Raw genomic sequence first — 16101 nt, 5'->3', positions numbered from 1 at the left:
TATGAACCATTCCTGGTGAAAAAATGAAACCTCCGTATGAAAATCCTCATGACCTCTCATCGAAAAGACAACACCACAGCCTGGAACGCAACAACCGTAACAACGCCAACAGGAACAAACAATCAAAGCGGATAAAAAGGGTACTCGAACAACAAATGACGACAGAAAGCAGTCGAAAAGGGAGAAGCGATCAACGAGCCCGCGTTTTCTTACTCGCAGGTTCCGGAGGATTCGACGTGTCACGTTTCCGGGCCCGAGTTGACACAGCTGGCGCCTGTGGATTCGCGGGAGCCGGTTGCTGCTTCTTGCGCATCCAGCCGCGGAACGGACTATCGCGGGACACTCGGTCTCTGCCTTGACTGGGAGACGTTTCGCGTCGGATTGTGCGGGACCGGAGGATTCTCGTTGGTGTCGAGTCGAGCTCCGCTGCCGAAGCAGAGGCCGTTGGGTTGTTGTCTGTTTCTGGCTCCTGTTCCTTCTCGACATTCTCCTCCTCTTCCAACAGCTCCTCTAGGTCGGTCGGCGCCTCTTCGTCGCTGGCAGCCGCCGCTGATGCTCGCTCCTCCGTGTTCTCTTCTGCGCTGGTCGGGAAGAGAACCCGCGCGACGGACCTGGACTGTGTCGAGGGGCGAAGACGATGGGCCACGGACTCATCCAGCAGGTCCGGGCGGTGGGCAAAGAGACCCAGATCATCGTCTTCGTTGTCTGCTTCTTCTTCGTCCTCTTGAGGGAACTTGCGAAAGATTTTCTTGCCGCGGCTGATTGGACATTAGTAAAGGACATGAATAACGACTGCGAAGTATGACTTACAAGACATAGAGCATCCCGTCTTTGCGATTGGCATACTCTCGCGGATTGATCTCGTCAGTCTTGTCGGCCTCCGTGCTGACCTTGCGGCGCTTGGTGGCCGGCTTGGGCTTTGAACCTGAAATGAACGGATTGGACTCTCTGTTGTTGACCTGGGGAATCCGGTCACGCGTGTCCGTGTAGATCTCAATTTTGCTAGAATTCGGTTCAGGGTCCTCGTGGAAGCTGTCCAGCGTGAACCCCGTGTATTTCTTGGTCTTCTTTGCGCTGCCGCTGGGGAACAGCTGTCGTGCCGTCGACCCCGGCGCATCTACAGTCTTCTTCCGCGGAGTTTTCGCCGGAGTGATCAGACTTCCAAAAGATTTGACTGCTTTGTCCGACGACGCTTCATCGGCTGGGTCCGTAGAAGAGGGCAAAGCACTGTCTTTCCCAAGCGGCGCGGACCCCGACTTGCGCGGTGACGCGGCCCCCGAACCAGGGGGAGACAGGCGCTCAAAGGACGACTGAAGCGGCGACGACGGGGGCGATGGCGTTGTCGCGCGAGACTGCTTCAATCGCTTGTTCGCTAGCCGAGCCGACTGTCGGGGGGGATAGGGGTCGTAAGATTCATAGCCAGGGCCGTGTCGCGGCGTTGGTGGCTCCCGGAGGACAGAAGGAGGAGGCGGGGTTGTGGCCATTGTGTTGGAACTTTCGCAGAAATCGACCCAACGGGCTGTCTCTTGCGCCGGTTCGTGGTTCGATCGCGCAGAGAACGAGAGGTTGAGTCGGTGAGAATCGCGAGCCGACGAGCAAGGGATGCCCCAAGTGCTCGACACAGAAACGCAAATGGGTCGAGAATCGTGTGCGGGTTGATGGAATAGAGCGATGCTAGCGCTCCGAGGCTATCTGCATCGCCAGGATGAAGAAGAAAAGGAGGTGGAGAGGTTCAGATGTCCAACTCAACAAGGCACAAGCGCAGTGAAGTGTTTAGACTTGGCCGATCTCCAGCCACCAGTGCAAATCCTTACAATTTGCGTGATATTGAAAGTAGATAGGCACATTTGCACTGCTGACTAATTTCCAAACTTTTCAAAATTGGAATCGAGTTTGCATCTGCTGTTTGTGAATTTCCGCTTTTAGTTTCCCCACCTTTCTCCAAGAATACTATGATCTGACAAGTGCCAACACGCTCAGCGTGAAATCGTGTCAGAATCTGACAAAAAGGCCTGCTGCATCTCATGTGACCTGCCCACCACCATCGTGCTCAGCTACCATTGAGCCGACCATGGCTCCCACCGACGAGATGCAGCGCCTCCAGCTGTCGGACGGGGAGCCGGACTCCCCTCCACCGCCGCGGCGCACCCGATCCAAGTCCAGCACGTCGAACACCGAGCGCGCACACGGCACCGGGACAGCGGGAGGCTACCACCAGGAGGAAGCGCGCGAGGCGGCCTTGCGCAAGGAGCTTCAGACTGTGCAGAACGTCAACCAAGCCATTGAGGGGGTCATCGAGAGCCTGGAGCGGGCCAAAGGGAACATGGAGGTATGTACAATTTCCCCCGGGAATATCATGACGATACAAGAGTGCTAATTGACTGGCAACAGACTGTATCCCGCACCGTTCAGTCCGCTTCTCAGCTCCTTACTACATGGACACGCATCCTGTCCCAAACCGAACACCACCAGCGCCTTGTTCTCGATCCCTCCTGGCAGGGTGCTACCCACGACATTGCCGAATTGGAGGCCGAGGCGCTCGCGCGACAGCGGGAGGCCGAGCGCAGGGAGCAGGAACTCCGTCAGCGGAGAGAGGAGGCCGCTAGGAAAGCGGCAGAGGAACAGGAGCGGAAGACGGCACAGGCCGGTGCTGTGACGGGGAGCTCGAGGTTTGCGCGGGGGACGACCTCGGTCAGAAGTAGAGGGCGAGTAGGAACTACGGGCGTGGGACGCGTGCCGACTGCAACTTCTACGGCGGCGGGTCGAACGGGAGTTCCTTCTCGCACTAGGGGCGGGACGATGACGACGAGCACGTCGACTGCGGCGACGCGGAGAGCGGGCAGTGTCGCTGCGCGAGGTACATCTGTCCGTCGGGGGTCTACGTCTCGAACATGAGGAAATGGCAATGGCCTTTCAACTGCATGACCTATGTAACTGTAAATTAATGAGAGGGATGCGTCAGAACTTCACGTGCTGAGCTGAACATGATCACACCAACCCGCCAAGAACTTCGTAAAGACTAAAAACGCGATTTGATTATGTAATCCTAATACAAACACCTGACCCCAAACTTCATCTTGAACAAGTGCTCTCCGCTGAGACCACCCAAAGACAGGCTCGAAAGCGGCGCGCAACGCTTCAAGCAGTGAAGATGAACTTCGCCCCCTACCAAGATGAATCCCCCGAAGTCGAGCGGGCCCTGTCACCCCCGGGCAGAACAAAACCGACACCACCACCCCAAATCTCATCACCACCGCCATTTTCCTATCAACGCGCAACAAACACAAACACAAACAACACGAACGAGTACATGAACAGTTCCGCTACGGGGTTTGGCAGCCGCGACCTCGAGTCCGGCACCAGGGCGAACCTGGCTGCCTTCGAAACGAGTCTTCCCATCCGCGTCGACTACGAGGCGATGATGGCGTATTTGCTGCTTCCGCCGGCGGGCGGTGTGTTGTTGTTGCTCTTGGAGCATAAGAGTGATTATGTTCGGTGGGTGCTTCCTCTCTATCTATTTTCTTTTCCTGCTTTTCTTGGATATAATCGGCTGATTGAGGAACGGTATTAGGTTTCATGCCTGGCAATCGAGTATGTTGTTCAGCGCAATATTTGTATGTTAATTTCCTCTTCGATATTCCCGTACCGTGACAGAGAAGGGATGTTAATATAATCTGTGCAGATTCTCCATTTGATTTTCTCGTGGTCCAGCTTCATTTCCTGGCTCATGCTCCTGGGTGATATCTTCCTGATCGCTTATCTGAGTCTCCGCGCTTATCGAGACGGTATGTTCCCCAGAACCTTGTCAATCGGTCGTTGCTGGTTCTATTTTTCTTTTGCTGACATGTACAGTCGACTCGCTTGAACATTACGAGGTGCCTATCTTCGGCCGTCTGGCTAATTCCTTCGTTGACGATGAGTAACTCATGCCCCTTGTTCATATCTAATACTTAATCATGCCATTTGGCGCTGTACATAGTACTCTGTCTTTACGATACCCATGCGTCTTTCTCGTTTACGTTGACTGGCGCTCATGTACCTATAGAGACCTCCTGGTCTTGTATATATACCATCAAGCACCGCATTTGTCATTGCTCATGATCAAGAATACAACATCAAAGAGATTGACATCGTAGAAACCCGAGATCAAAGAAGGAGAACATCAGACAGGACATCGTCAGGCAGAGTCATAACAAACGGAAATCGTCAAAAGCAAAAGAACGATCAAAAGTATGTACCAGAAGCATCGCATCGCATCGCATCAAATGTTCTGCAGATAGTTGCTCGGCACCAGCCCCGGTGGAGCCGGATTGTTCATGATTTCGGCCTCCCACCACCCGTCATCCTGCATCCGCAGGATCGCAAGAATGTCTCCCTTTTGGAATCCCAGTTCCTCCGGGATTGCCGCCGTGTAGCTGTACATGGCACGTGCTGAGGAGTTGTTAGCCCCATGGTAAAATCTCTGGAAGGAACAAAAAAGAAAAATACTTACCAAAATGGAGAATCGGTCGGCCATCCCGGCTGTACTGGCGCCCCGGCTCGGCGACCGCCAGGGTCTTGCTTCTTGCCCGCGTGGGTGGCTGCGCCTGGCCATAGTACATGGTCACCGGTCGGCTATTGTTATCCCGTTGGTAGTTGTCGTATCCATGATACGCGTCTACTTGGTTACCAGCTAACTGCAGTTCCATTCCGCCGGAGCTTGACGGACGGGTCTGCTGTCGGAATTGGGGCTGGGGTGACACGGCGCGCACGACAGTGTTCGGCGCGTTCGGCGAGTCGTGCCTCGAGTACGTGCGCGGCGAATACCCACGTTCGCTCCCCGGTCGCGATTGTGCCGTTGGGGAAGGACGATGGGTAGTCGGAGATTGGCGCTGGGCCGCTGGGGTTTGATGGACCGCCGTCGCAGACGGACGTTGAGTAGTTGGTGACTGGCGGTATCGCCCGTCGTAGCTATTTGACTGGTATTTCGTCGGACTACCCACCGCCCCTCCCCCATTATACGCTCCCATCCGCGTATCAACCGGCTGCGGGTGAGGGCTCGCGCTCCTCCGCGGCGCCGGCGATCGTGCGCGAGGCGGCTCCTGCTGCTGCGCAGGGGCTGTTCGCGTGGGCATCTGCCGTTGGTTGCTGCCAGCTCCTCCAAACATACTCTGCGTCTGACCGATGTACTTTTGCGTTGTCTTCTGCATCTGCGCAGAGGTAAATGCCGGCTCGGGTGCGTCCAGTCTCTTGACCGACGTGTCATTGTATGACGGAGGTGGCGTCTCTGCCGACTGCTCGCCGTACGAAGACCCCGTTGCGGACGGAGTTGGTGTTGCAATGCCATGATATCGGTCAGCAGACACCCGTTTGGCGGCCGGCTTCCCCGATCCGGATCCCTTCAGGTCCGCCAGAGCGCGTGCGATAGGATCGTCCTCCTCGGAGCTCTTGTTGTTATTATTGCTGTTTTTCCCTGCCTCCGGTTTCTTGTCCGGCGAAGCCACGTCAAAAACATTGTTGCCAATATTGAGCTGGAAGTTCGCCCGCGGATCAGCCGGCTCGGGGCTCCCGGCGCGGTCGTCCGCAGGCGGTCTACTGTACACTGGTTTTTGCTGCTGTGACTGCGATTGTGGCTGGGACTGCGGCTGAAACTGGGCTTGCGACTGGGACCGTGAATGAGACTGAGACTGGGATTGAGACTGCGATTGCGATTGAGACTGGGACCGGGATTGAAACTGGGATAGAGACTGCGACTGCGGCTGCGGCTGCGGCTGCGGCTGCGACTGCGACTGCGACTGCGACTGCCGGTCCTTATCGTGACGACTCTTGCGCCGGAAGGGACTGTTGCTGAAGAACGCGCTCCTCTTCTTCTGGACTTGCCGTTCAGGCGCCACTTGTCGTTCAGGCGTTTTGGATGCTGCCGGCGCGGGAACCGGATTGGACGGCTTGGTCGGAGACTGTGCGCCGCTCTGGGGCTCTTGACTGGAGAATGACGTCGGGTTGGAGACATCGCTGTGCGAATCGTCGCGGCTCGACGGCCGATACGAACTGATGCCCGAGCTACGCTCAGACGGCGGGCCAGTCCGGCAGAACATTGTCATGCCATCTGTTGGATAAGAGTTGTGAGGGACGGTGCCAATCTCGCCATGTTGATTGGGGTCGTAGTTGGGAGGCAGCTGACCACCGCGTCGCAGATCCAACGGCGGCGGCTGCACTGGTTGCGCCTGATTGTGCTCAGGTCTAGGGGGAGTATGTCCTGCGTCTCGGCTCTCGACATTCCTACTGTGCCCCGGGCCCTCTGTGCTCTTGCCGTGGCTCATCTGCGCCGCGAGCTCGGAGTTGGGATCGTGATGTGACTCATACGTCGACGGCTGCGGAGAGGAGCTGCGATACGCAGGATTAATGGCTCGTTGGAACTGGGCAATGGAATAGCGGTCTTCGTCTGACGTTTCCGACGCAACATCATCGCCGCGGCAGAAGTTGATGAATCGGGGAGGCTCCGGGATCTCTTGTCCGGTTCCCTTTTCCTTGATGAAGCTGTTGATGTCCTTTTCCACTTCACATTGCTCAAGCGACAGCCGTATCTTTTCGCAGGACTGCATAAATGTCAGTATGTTCTCTTCGGAAAGTTTGTACCCATACGCACCGCATCATCGCTGACGCACACGGTCGACGCAATGTTTGCATAGCTCCAGAGACTGCTCTTGGTGAAGTCTAGTCTTTCCTCTTCCAAGTCTTGGAATTTCTGTCCTGTAGTTAGCGAGGTTTCTCTAGTCAACTGCTACGCAACGTACGTCACAAGCTGCCTTCCACTCCTTGTTCCACCGACCGGTGGTCTCTTCTAGTGCCTTCACCGCTGCTTCATACTCGGCACTGTTTGCAGCCATCTGAATCTGGGCCTTCTCCAACTTGGCTTTATTCTTGCGCTCTTCCTGACCCATGACCATGTGGCCTTGAGCAAGGTAGCCCTTGATGCGTAGGCAGTCCTGTTCATAGCGATCTCTGGCCTGCAGAATTTGTTAGATCAACTTCGACTTACAATACGGTTATCCACACACCTTGTTGACCGCATGCGTCTGCTGGTTTTTCATCTTCAGCAAACGCTCGATTCCGTGCTGCACGATCTTCCGGCGCTCCTTCATTCCACCAGCAAAAGCCGCCAGCGGCTCTTCCAGTTCTGTCTTGATCTGCTGGGCAATTGCGGAATGCGCCTTGGCAATGGCCTCGGTCTCGCCCCGCACCACATCGAGGGACGCGCGCAGGGTTCCCGTCTCGCAGGACCCGAGTGGCTTGCGACAGAGCGACATCAACTTTCGGGCGTACTCATCCTCAATTGCCGCGCGAGCTAGTAAATCGTCAGTTCGCGCCCAAAACTATCCTTTCCCTCGTTCACGTACTGTTGTAGAAATGGCGCAATTCGTCACAAGTCACTTTGGCATTGTGCATGCGCTCCAGCAGAGGAATCACTCCTGCATCGTCCTTCCCCCAGAAATTATTCGCAACTGGCACAGCATGTATGAGCTCGGTGTCAATTCTCTGGCCCGGCGCGACTTACAAGACATGGCCACCGTCGGGCCCTCCGATGTGGTACTAGTACCCGGCATCGTGCTCTTCTTTTCGTCTCTTCGTTCTTCTCTTCTTCTCCTCTCTCCTCAAATGTGGATTCCTCAGGCCTTCCTAAGTTCCTGCCGTCCCCCCAGAGCCGCAATCTACGACAAAAAAGAAAGAGCGACCCGAGTTGAGAAAAATCACATTGGGAAGGCATGGCTGGTCAAGTGTCTCGATGTTTACCTGTCACTCGGGGCAACCGTGATTATGTAATCATGCCACGTCTGGAAGGATCGTTCATGATCGCTCCTTCCCCACAAAAGTGGGTCTGCTTAGAGCTCCAGAGTCCAGCCACGCGCTTTAAATCACGTTATCCATGTATCACGTGACAGAATTCAAGATTATGTCAGAAGATGTGGCTGGTGAGGTGGCTGGTGACTGTGGCTGAGCCATTTTTGGACTAGCGGCTCGACTCCTCGGCGTCGCCCAACCCTCACGACTCCAACCACGACGAACGTCTGCAATTGTCCAACTCCTCCTCCCTCTCGCAGCGTGCACTCCCTACGCGCGATTCTCTCTTCGATTCTTAGAACAGTCTTTTCAATAGCTTGCCGATTGGCTTTTCCTCCGATTCCAGCTCTCTCGCTGGATCCCCCCCTTCTTGCAGTCAAAACTTTTTGTCCAGGTTCAGCGGCCGGGGATTCAAATGACCGCGTCTCCTAGATGACATTCCCTTCCTCTCCCTCTTCCGCTCAATCATCGATTGCTCCTGGCTCTGAGAAGTCGTCTTCCGCAAGATCGTCCAGGCCCCAGCAGTCTGCTTGGGGTACTCCAAGTTCGCAATCGACTCTTCGTCGCGGGCTGCCTCCGCTCGCGACAACCACTGCTCCGCCCTCGCCATCTGCCGCGGTGTCTTCACGAAGGCCGCCTCAGTCCAGTAGCCCCGGTCCGGGCTCAGCGTCATCCCCACTCACCACTTCATTTTCCGCCGTCCTGTCCTCATCGAACCGCCAACCAGGTGGCCGTAAACCTCCATCGCCCGCATCCACTCCGTCCTTGTTCTCCGGTCCCGGGCCGCAGCAGTTGAACTCGCACTCTCATCTGCAGCCCGGTCAGTCTGTGTCGTCGCCAAAGTCGGGTCCAGTAGGCTCGGCTCCTCCTCTGGCTTCTACCGTGGGTGCCCCTGCAGGAGGAGGTGGCAGTGGGGGAGGCGGTGGTGGGTTGGTGTCCTCTAGAGGAAGCAGCTTCTCGCCGCTTACGTCGGGCACGACGGTCAACTCCCCAACCGGACTTGCTTCCGATAAACCGGGTAGCAGCTCGGGCCAGCTATCCCTGGCCAAGATATCCATTGCTCAAGTCTTTCTGTTGCTCGATTCCCTCACAGAGAAAGAAGGAACGGAGAAGTGGGAAACGAAAGTAGCACAGATCCGTAAGGTACATTCCCTTGGCTCTGCAACCGTGCGGTGCGATGTGCTGACAACCCGGGATTCCCAGCTTGTCGAGTCCAACGGCATGGAGGTGTTTTCAAAGTATTTTCGCCGTCTGCTCACGGGAAATGCATCCCAAATTTTTCCAAACATGAGCAGGTCGGGGGAAAGCTCGGGAAACTACCCGCTCCTCGTGCAGGAGATGCAAAAGGTGTCGCAGGACTTGGAACAGGCCCAAAAGATTGCCGAAACCGTCAGCACCTCTGAGGGGGATCTCTTCCGGGATTTCGATCTGTCGACATTCCTGGACCATTTCAAATTGGATCCCATCGTTAAGGTCTCCTTGGCGCTGGCTTTCAAGACCACGAACAAGTCGGATCTAAGGGCAAAAGGTGAGTCGCAGCTAACATCTCTCCATATTCATCCGCGGAGACACTGACTCCTGTTGAAGCGGACGCTATCTTGACCAACAGTGTTTCCTCCTTCCTTCACTGTCTGGCCAACCCCACCGAGTCGAACAGGGATTTCCCACCCGCTTTCTTGCGCCTCACCTTCGAGCGGTTCATCATGATGCCTCCGCGTAATTTCAACGATCACATGAAGAATAGTCTTCTCGATGCCATCGAGCTGCGCTATCGAAATCTCGGGGCAGACGATGCCGGCATCCGTCGCGAAGTGACGTGGGCACTGCAAATGTTCCAACTCAGCAATCTGGTCCTCGTCAGGCAACTGTCGTTGAGAGGATCGAGGGCAACCGCCTCGCAGGAGGCTGTGAACGAGGTCTTGACCTTGGCTGGTCCGGAGGCTCGGAGCGATGAGCACGTGGGTAATGCAGTCCTCTTCATGATGCTGTCTCCGCAATCCCCACCGTTTGCGATCGACGTGTTTTTGAAGAGCGTACAGGCCCACACGGACAAGTCTATCAACTGGCCTGTTCTTTTCCGTGCGTTTGACCGCGAAGGAGTGGACGTCACTGGTGATCAATTCTCTCGGTTGTACACAGCTCTCTTGAGTCTAGAAGACCCAAACCTAGACATTCAGAGACTGTGGACCGGAGACTGGGAGCACCGGGATGCGCAGATGTCCTTCCTGGCTGCGTTTATCGCGTCCAGGGTTGATCCGTCGCAACTGCCAAATTTTCGGGAGGCGTTTCCGGCGGATCTGTTCGACGATGGTCCGGAGCCTGTGCGAGCGCAGGCAGAACAGGCAAAGAAATCCCCCCTCCGTTCCCTCGACGCTGCAAAGGCCGTCTTCGATCTTGCTCTCTTCTCCGAGGCCTCATGGACCTATCGGGATCGGTTCATGTCGATCATGACGGCACTGCAACAGGACCTTCCCGTGTTCCTCGTCTCTACCGTCTCCCTGCCGCAGCCATGGACTGCAATGCAACAGAGTTTCGTCCTCCACAAGCTCTTCACGTTTATCGTGAAACGTGAGGAGGGCTACCAGCTTGCGATGCATGGGATCTGGAAGCAGGATCGTCAGTGGCTGGCGGAGCAGCTATTTACCATGTTCACCCAGGACCCGACTTCCACCGCTGCTATCTATGAAATCGCCGTCGAAAATGGCTGGTTGGATTACCTTCTTAGTTTCACAAACGGACTGGCTCTGGATCTCGCATCATTGGCCCATCGAAAGAGTGACTTCGATCTGGAGCAATGGGTTAGGAATGCCGCCCAAAAGGGCCCTATGGACATGGGTAGTCTGCTCTCGAAGTACTTGCGCATCAAAGCCGAGGATGAGATGAATGTGCAGCGGAAGGAGCAGCCAGCGCCGCAAATGATCAGCCTGGCGGTGAAGACTGTTTACACGTTGCTGACTCTTTTGGAGGAATTTGTCAGCGATCGGGAGATCCTGACCCCTGTCCAACGGATCTGCGTGCAATCCTATCCGCGACTGATCAACTATGGCGAAGGCTTTGATGAGATCATTGATGCGAATGGGGAAAATGGTAACGCCATTCCGGAGGCTATTGACAAGAAGATGCAAGAGCTCTTCGGCAAGATGTACCACGAGGAGCTATCCCTGCGGGAGATTCTGGAGTTGATGCGACGATACAAGACTTCTCAGGACCCCGCCGAGCAGGACCTGTTCACTTGCATGGTTCACGGTCTAATTGATGAGTACCACTGTTACCACGAGTATCCTCTGGAGGCTTTGACCAAGACTGCTGTGATGTTCGGTGGGATCATCAATTTTAGGCTCATCGACGGCATCCCCCTGAAGGTCGGTTTGGGGATGATTTTGGAAGCAGTCCGCGATCACGAGCCTCATGATGCCATGTACAAGTTTGGCGTCGAAGCCATCGAGCAGCTCTTGGGCAGGCTTCCCGAGTGGGTCGGTTTCTGTCATCTGCTGCTGCAGATCCCTACTCTCCAGGGCACCACCATCGCTCAGAAGGCGCAAGAGGTTCTGAGAGAGCATGGGCATCAGGCCACCGGCGACACGGACAGCGGAAAACTGAACGGCGGCGCCGGCGGACAGTCTTTGGCCAACGGCAGTGACGATGCGACGGGGCCGCGTCCGTTCCGGTCGTTGCACGCGGACCCTCCCTTGCGTCCAGATCTGTATCGTGACGCCGACGAGCATGTCCAGGACAGGATACTCTTCGTTCTCAACAATGTCTCGGAGCAGAACATCAATGAGAAAGTGCGCGACTTGACCGAAGTGCTGAGGGATGAGCACCACCAGTGGTTCGCCGCCTACCTCGTCGACCAGCGCGCCAAACTGCAGCCAAACTTCCACCAATTGTACTTGGATCTGTTGGAACTCATCGGTGACAAGATGCTGTGGGCCGAGGTGGTGCGAGAGACCTACGTCAGCGCCATACGACTGCTCAACGCGGAGTCGACGATGACGTCGCCGACCGAGCGAAGTCACTTGAAGAATCTCGGTGCTTGGCTGGGATTGCTTACCATTGCCAAGGACAAGCCTATCAAGCATAAGAACATCTACTTCAAGGAGTTGCTGATAGAGGGCTACGAAACCCAACGCCTGATGGTGGTGATTCCGTTTACTTGCAAAGTGCTCATCCAAGCGGCCAAGTCGACGGTCTTCAAACCGCCGAACCCGTGGCTTATGGACATTCTCAGCGTGCTGGTGGAGCTTTACCATTTTGCCGAGCTGAAGTTGAATCTCAAATTCGAAATTGAGGTGCTCTGCAAGGAACTCGAGCTGGACCACCAGGCCATCGAGCCATCCACCATCATTCGGGATCGCTCGCAACAGGCACTCGGCGATGGGATGGCCCACGGCATGGCGGAAGGTTTGGAGACAATGGAGGACATGTCTCTGGCCGGTATGAACCAGGGCATGCGTACGGAGCGGCTTTCTCCGGCTGCCATCATGTCGACTCTGCCCAGCCTGGACAAGATCCTCGTGCTGCCGTCTTCTGCCAGCAGCATGATTGACCCGAACGTTCTCCGGCAAATTGTCCATACCGCTGTTGAGCGGGCCATCGCGGAGATCATCACGCCAGTAGTTGAGCGCTCCATTACAATTGCCTCGATCTCCACTGTCCAACTCATCACCAAGGATTTTGCCATGGAGCCTGACGAAGAAAAGGTGCGGCATGCCGCACGAAACATGGTTCGACAGCTCGCCGGCAGTCTGGCCCTCGTCACATGCAAGGAGCCCTTAAAGATGAGCATGACCAACTACATCCGCATGATCCAGCAAGAATATACCGATCAGTCGATGCCGGAAGGGTTAATCCTCATGTGCGTCAACGACAATCTGGACGCTGCCTGCGGGATCGTGGAGAAGGCTGCCGAAGAGCGGTCCCTCCCGGAGATTGAAAAGGTCCTTGAGCCTCAGCTGGAAGCTCGCCGCCGGCACAGAGCCACACGGCCCAATGAACCCTACGTCGATCCGTCCATGAGTCGCTGGGGCCTTTTCATTCCTGAACCATACCGGCACACTCCAGGTGGATTGAACAAAGAGCAGTTGGCGATCTATGAGGAGTTCGGGCGACAGATGACGACGCGACCCTCTGCCTCGACGCATGTGCAGACCGCGTCCACCGACTCTGGTCGACAGATTCCCGATATGCTGCAAGAATCGTTTCCGGCTATCCCGAACCTGTCGACGCCTGCTGATCAGCCTGCTGTTCCTCATCCGACCACGCAGCAGCAAGAGGGTCGCCTGCCACAGGCCGGCGCGGTTGGCGGGCAGCCTCAGATGAACGGCTTCCTGGAAGCTCAGACTCCGCAGGAAAAGGTCGAGAGTCTCATCGCTGGGCTGCAACAAGCTGCCCGCTCGGCCTCGGAGGAGCACATCAAAGACCTCGGTCGGGACAGCCCCGTTCTCCAAGAGTACAATCAAGTTCTCCGGACGATCCTAGCATCTCCCAATGGCGAGGAGATGGCCCGGTGGATTTGCGTCAAGATCTGCACTGCGCTTTACTCGCAAACGGAGCGGCAACTCGAGATCGAGGTACTGGTTCACATGCTGGCGAGAATCTGCGACATGTCTCCGCTTGTTGCCCGGTGCACTTGGGCCCTCCTCTCTGACTTGAACGAGGAGCATGTGTCCAATGTCCCGGTCACGGTGGCTTTGATCGATGCAGGCCTCCTTGATCTGCGCCGGGTCGACATGGTGCTCAGCAAGTACATCTGTCAACGGAATACCAACGCGTTGGAGCTGCTATCGAACCTTATGGATCATGTTCTCTTCAACGATGAACCGTCGGCGTTGCGGTCCGATTTCTCCGGGAGCTTGGAGGCGATGAACCAGTGGCTTGTAGCGGAGCAGAACTTGCCGATCGCCCACGACATCATCCGGAAGCTGCGCGAGTCGGGCGTTCCGGAGGTTGTCAACCCATATCTAAGCGACAAGGCGCAAGCGAAGCGGGACCAGATGGAGTACATCTTCAGCGAGTGGATCGGCATCTACAAGTTCCCCGGCGCCACAGATCGCACCTACATTTCGTTCCTGAAAGATATGCACAACCGGCAGGTGATGAACAATCAGGAAGATTCGGCGTTGTTCTTCCGACTGGGCATCGATATCTCCGTTGCCATGTTCGAGCACGAGTCTCAGAACCCGAATGGCAGTCTGGACGAGGCGTTCCTGTACATTGATGCTCTCGCCAAGCTGGTCATCCTCCTGGTCAAGTTCCAAGGGGAAACCACCGGAGCAGTTCGCGCCAACAAAGCCTCGTATCTCGATTCAATCCTGTCGTTGCTGGTGCTGGTTCTCAACCACCATCAAGTCATGCGAGGCGAGGCCTTCAACCAGCGAGTCTTCTTCCGACTGTTCTCGAGTATCCTCTGCGAATACAACATGTGTGGACTGGCGCAGTCCGACCAGCACAACGAGATGATGTTCGCCTTTGCAAACAAGTTTTTGTCGCTGCAACCGAAGTTCGTATCCGGTTTCGTGTATGGATGGCTGTCTCTTGTCTCGCATCGGGTGTTCATGTCTGGCATGCTCAACCTGCCTGATTGCGCGGTAAGTGCTTCTTCAATTTTTTTTCTTCTTTCATTCCCCGAGGTCACCCTACTGACGACCATGCAGGGCTGGGGCCCATACTGCGAGATCATGCAGGCGCTGTTGTCTTATATGGGAGAGCAGCTGAAGCCCGCAAATGTATCCTATGTAGCCAAGGATCTCTACAAGGGAGTCTTGCGGATACTTTTGATCTTGCATCATGATTTCCCGGAGTTCGTTGCAGAGAATCATTTCCAGTTCTGCAACGTGATTCCGGCACATTGCGCGCAGCTGCGCAATTTGGTGCTCAGCGCCTATCCGTCGTCGTTCCACAAACTCCCTGATCCGTTCCGCGAAGGGCTCAAGCCTGAGCGCCTCGATGAGATGCGCGACACTCCCAAGATCGCTGGTGACATCGTGGCACCGCTGCAGCGCGCGAACATCAAGTCTGCAGTGGACTCGGCGTTGCAGAGCGGCAACGCCAGTGACAGCACCATCCAGTCGATTTGTGACGCCATCTACAATCCGGCCACGAAGGAGACGGGGCTCTTCATGACGCCGATCAACGTCGATGTTGTCCTGGTCAACGCCTTGGTCCTGTACATTGGTCAGGAAGCAGTCTCAACGGCTAGTGCCAAGGGCAACCTTCGTGCTGTGTTTGAGGAATCGTCGCCCCACTCCACGCTGCTCGAACGACTGGCCAAGGCGCTTCGACCGGAGGGCCGTTACTATTTCCTGAGTGCGATGGCGAATCAGTTGCGGTATCCCAACACGCACACCTATTACTTCAGCTTCGCCATCCTGCGGCTCTTCGGCGTCGACTACTCGGAGCAGCAGGACTCGGACATGCGCCAGCAGATCATTCGCGTTCTCCTGGAGCGACTCATTGTCCACCGCCCGCATCCATGGGGCCTGATCATCACCCTCCAGGAGTTGCTCCAGAACCGAAGCTACGCCTTCTTCCGCTTGCCTTTCATCCAGGCTGCACCGGAGGTACGTCGAAGTTTTCATTATTTTTGCCACCTTGGAATTACGCTAACTCATGCCTGCAGATTGGACGCCTTTTTGATGCCCTCCTCCAACACATTCAACAACAAAGCCCTAGAACCATGTCCTAGACTTTCTTCCTTTTTTCGGCCCCTGTGGAGGCCAAGCTGTGGCCTGACGAATACATTCCAAGTTGATTGATATCTGGCGTTTTCTTTTTTTATGGGACGGGCATACATGTACCTTGCATTTTTACCATTTTCTTTTTTGACGTGGGCGCGGCATGAATGTTGAATGCATGTGGTTTTCGATTTCTTCAATATAACATGACATGGATCTTTTTGGGATGAGTGGTCCACGGCTGTGCGGATAGTGGTAGCAGAATGGGGAGTCGTTGGCTTGTTCCTGTATAGGTAATGTTGATGAGATGATTTGATTTTCCAATGCCTACTTCAGACTTTAGTCCGGTTGATATAACTAGCATAAAGCCTGGTGACGCGGTGGAGTGCGCATGCTCTGGAACGAACGAACAGGGCTTTTCCCAAAGGCGTAGATGAAATTCTCAGAAATTACTGACTTCTGCACGTATATTCTACCCCCAGACTCGACCTTTTTCTGCCGAAGAGCACTGCCTGCGTGAAATGTGTCTCGTGACTAACTCATTCTGAACATCCCGAGGTTGAGGTAAAGGATAGTACTACGGCAGACTACTATGTATTAGGACAAGGAG

At 55.4% G+C, this 16101-nt stretch overlaps 5 protein-coding genes across 5 annotated transcripts; 3 read left to right on the top strand and 2 right to left on the bottom strand.

Annotated features, from left to right (window-relative positions):
- Nucleotides 1–190: 190 nt before the first annotated feature.
- VTN31DRAFT_1374 (uncharacterized protein) lies at nucleotides 191–1484 on the bottom strand (the record flags this gene model as incomplete). Its single annotated transcript, XM_069401424.1, has 2 exons — nucleotides 191–758; nucleotides 811–1484. 2 exons carry the CDS (start codon nucleotides 1482–1484, stop codon nucleotides 191–193), a joined length of 1242 nt encoding a protein of 413 aa, XP_069264230.1.
- Nucleotides 1485–2071: 587 nt separating this feature from the next.
- On the top strand, nucleotides 2072–2895 carry VTN31DRAFT_1373 (uncharacterized protein; the record flags this gene model as incomplete). The annotated part of the gene is made up of 2 exons (XM_069401423.1): nucleotides 2072–2329; nucleotides 2392–2895. 2 exons carry the CDS (start codon nucleotides 2072–2074, stop codon nucleotides 2893–2895), a joined length of 762 nt encoding a protein of 253 aa, XP_069264229.1.
- A 256-nt stretch (nucleotides 2896–3151) lies between these two features.
- Nucleotides 3152–3923, top strand: VTN31DRAFT_1372 (uncharacterized protein; the record flags this gene model as incomplete). Its single annotated transcript, XM_069401422.1, has 4 exons — nucleotides 3152–3495; nucleotides 3572–3614; nucleotides 3683–3785; nucleotides 3853–3923. The coding sequence occupies 4 exons, from the start codon at nucleotides 3152–3154 to the stop codon at nucleotides 3921–3923; spliced, it is 561 nt and encodes a 186-aa protein (XP_069264228.1).
- Nucleotides 3924–4261: 338 nt separating this feature from the next.
- VTN31DRAFT_1371 (uncharacterized protein) lies at nucleotides 4262–7583 on the bottom strand (the record flags this gene model as incomplete). The annotated part of the gene is made up of 7 exons (XM_069401421.1): nucleotides 4262–4431; nucleotides 4493–6575; nucleotides 6626–6724; nucleotides 6774–6986; nucleotides 7038–7324; nucleotides 7377–7481; nucleotides 7535–7583. The coding sequence occupies 7 exons, from the start codon at nucleotides 7581–7583 to the stop codon at nucleotides 4262–4264; spliced, it is 3006 nt and encodes a 1001-aa protein (XP_069264227.1).
- A 667-nt stretch (nucleotides 7584–8250) lies between these two features.
- VTN31DRAFT_1370 (uncharacterized protein) lies at nucleotides 8251–15502 on the top strand (the record flags this gene model as incomplete). Its single annotated transcript, XM_069401420.1, has 5 exons — nucleotides 8251–8961; nucleotides 9022–9346; nucleotides 9406–14405; nucleotides 14472–15377; nucleotides 15437–15502. The coding sequence occupies 5 exons, from the start codon at nucleotides 8251–8253 to the stop codon at nucleotides 15500–15502; spliced, it is 7008 nt and encodes a 2335-aa protein (XP_069264226.1).
- Between the last annotated feature and the right edge of the window lie 599 nt (nucleotides 15503–16101).

Source organism: Thermomyces dupontii (genome assembly GCF_041956625.1).
Source record: "Thermomyces dupontii strain NRRL 2155 unplaced genomic scaffold VTN31scaffold_1, whole genome shotgun sequence".
Taxonomy (NCBI): domain Eukaryota; kingdom Fungi; phylum Ascomycota; class Eurotiomycetes; order Eurotiales; family Trichocomaceae; genus Thermomyces; species Thermomyces dupontii.
The sequence above is the reverse complement of the archived record's forward strand: the minus strand, read 5'-3'. Positions and strand labels throughout refer to the sequence as shown.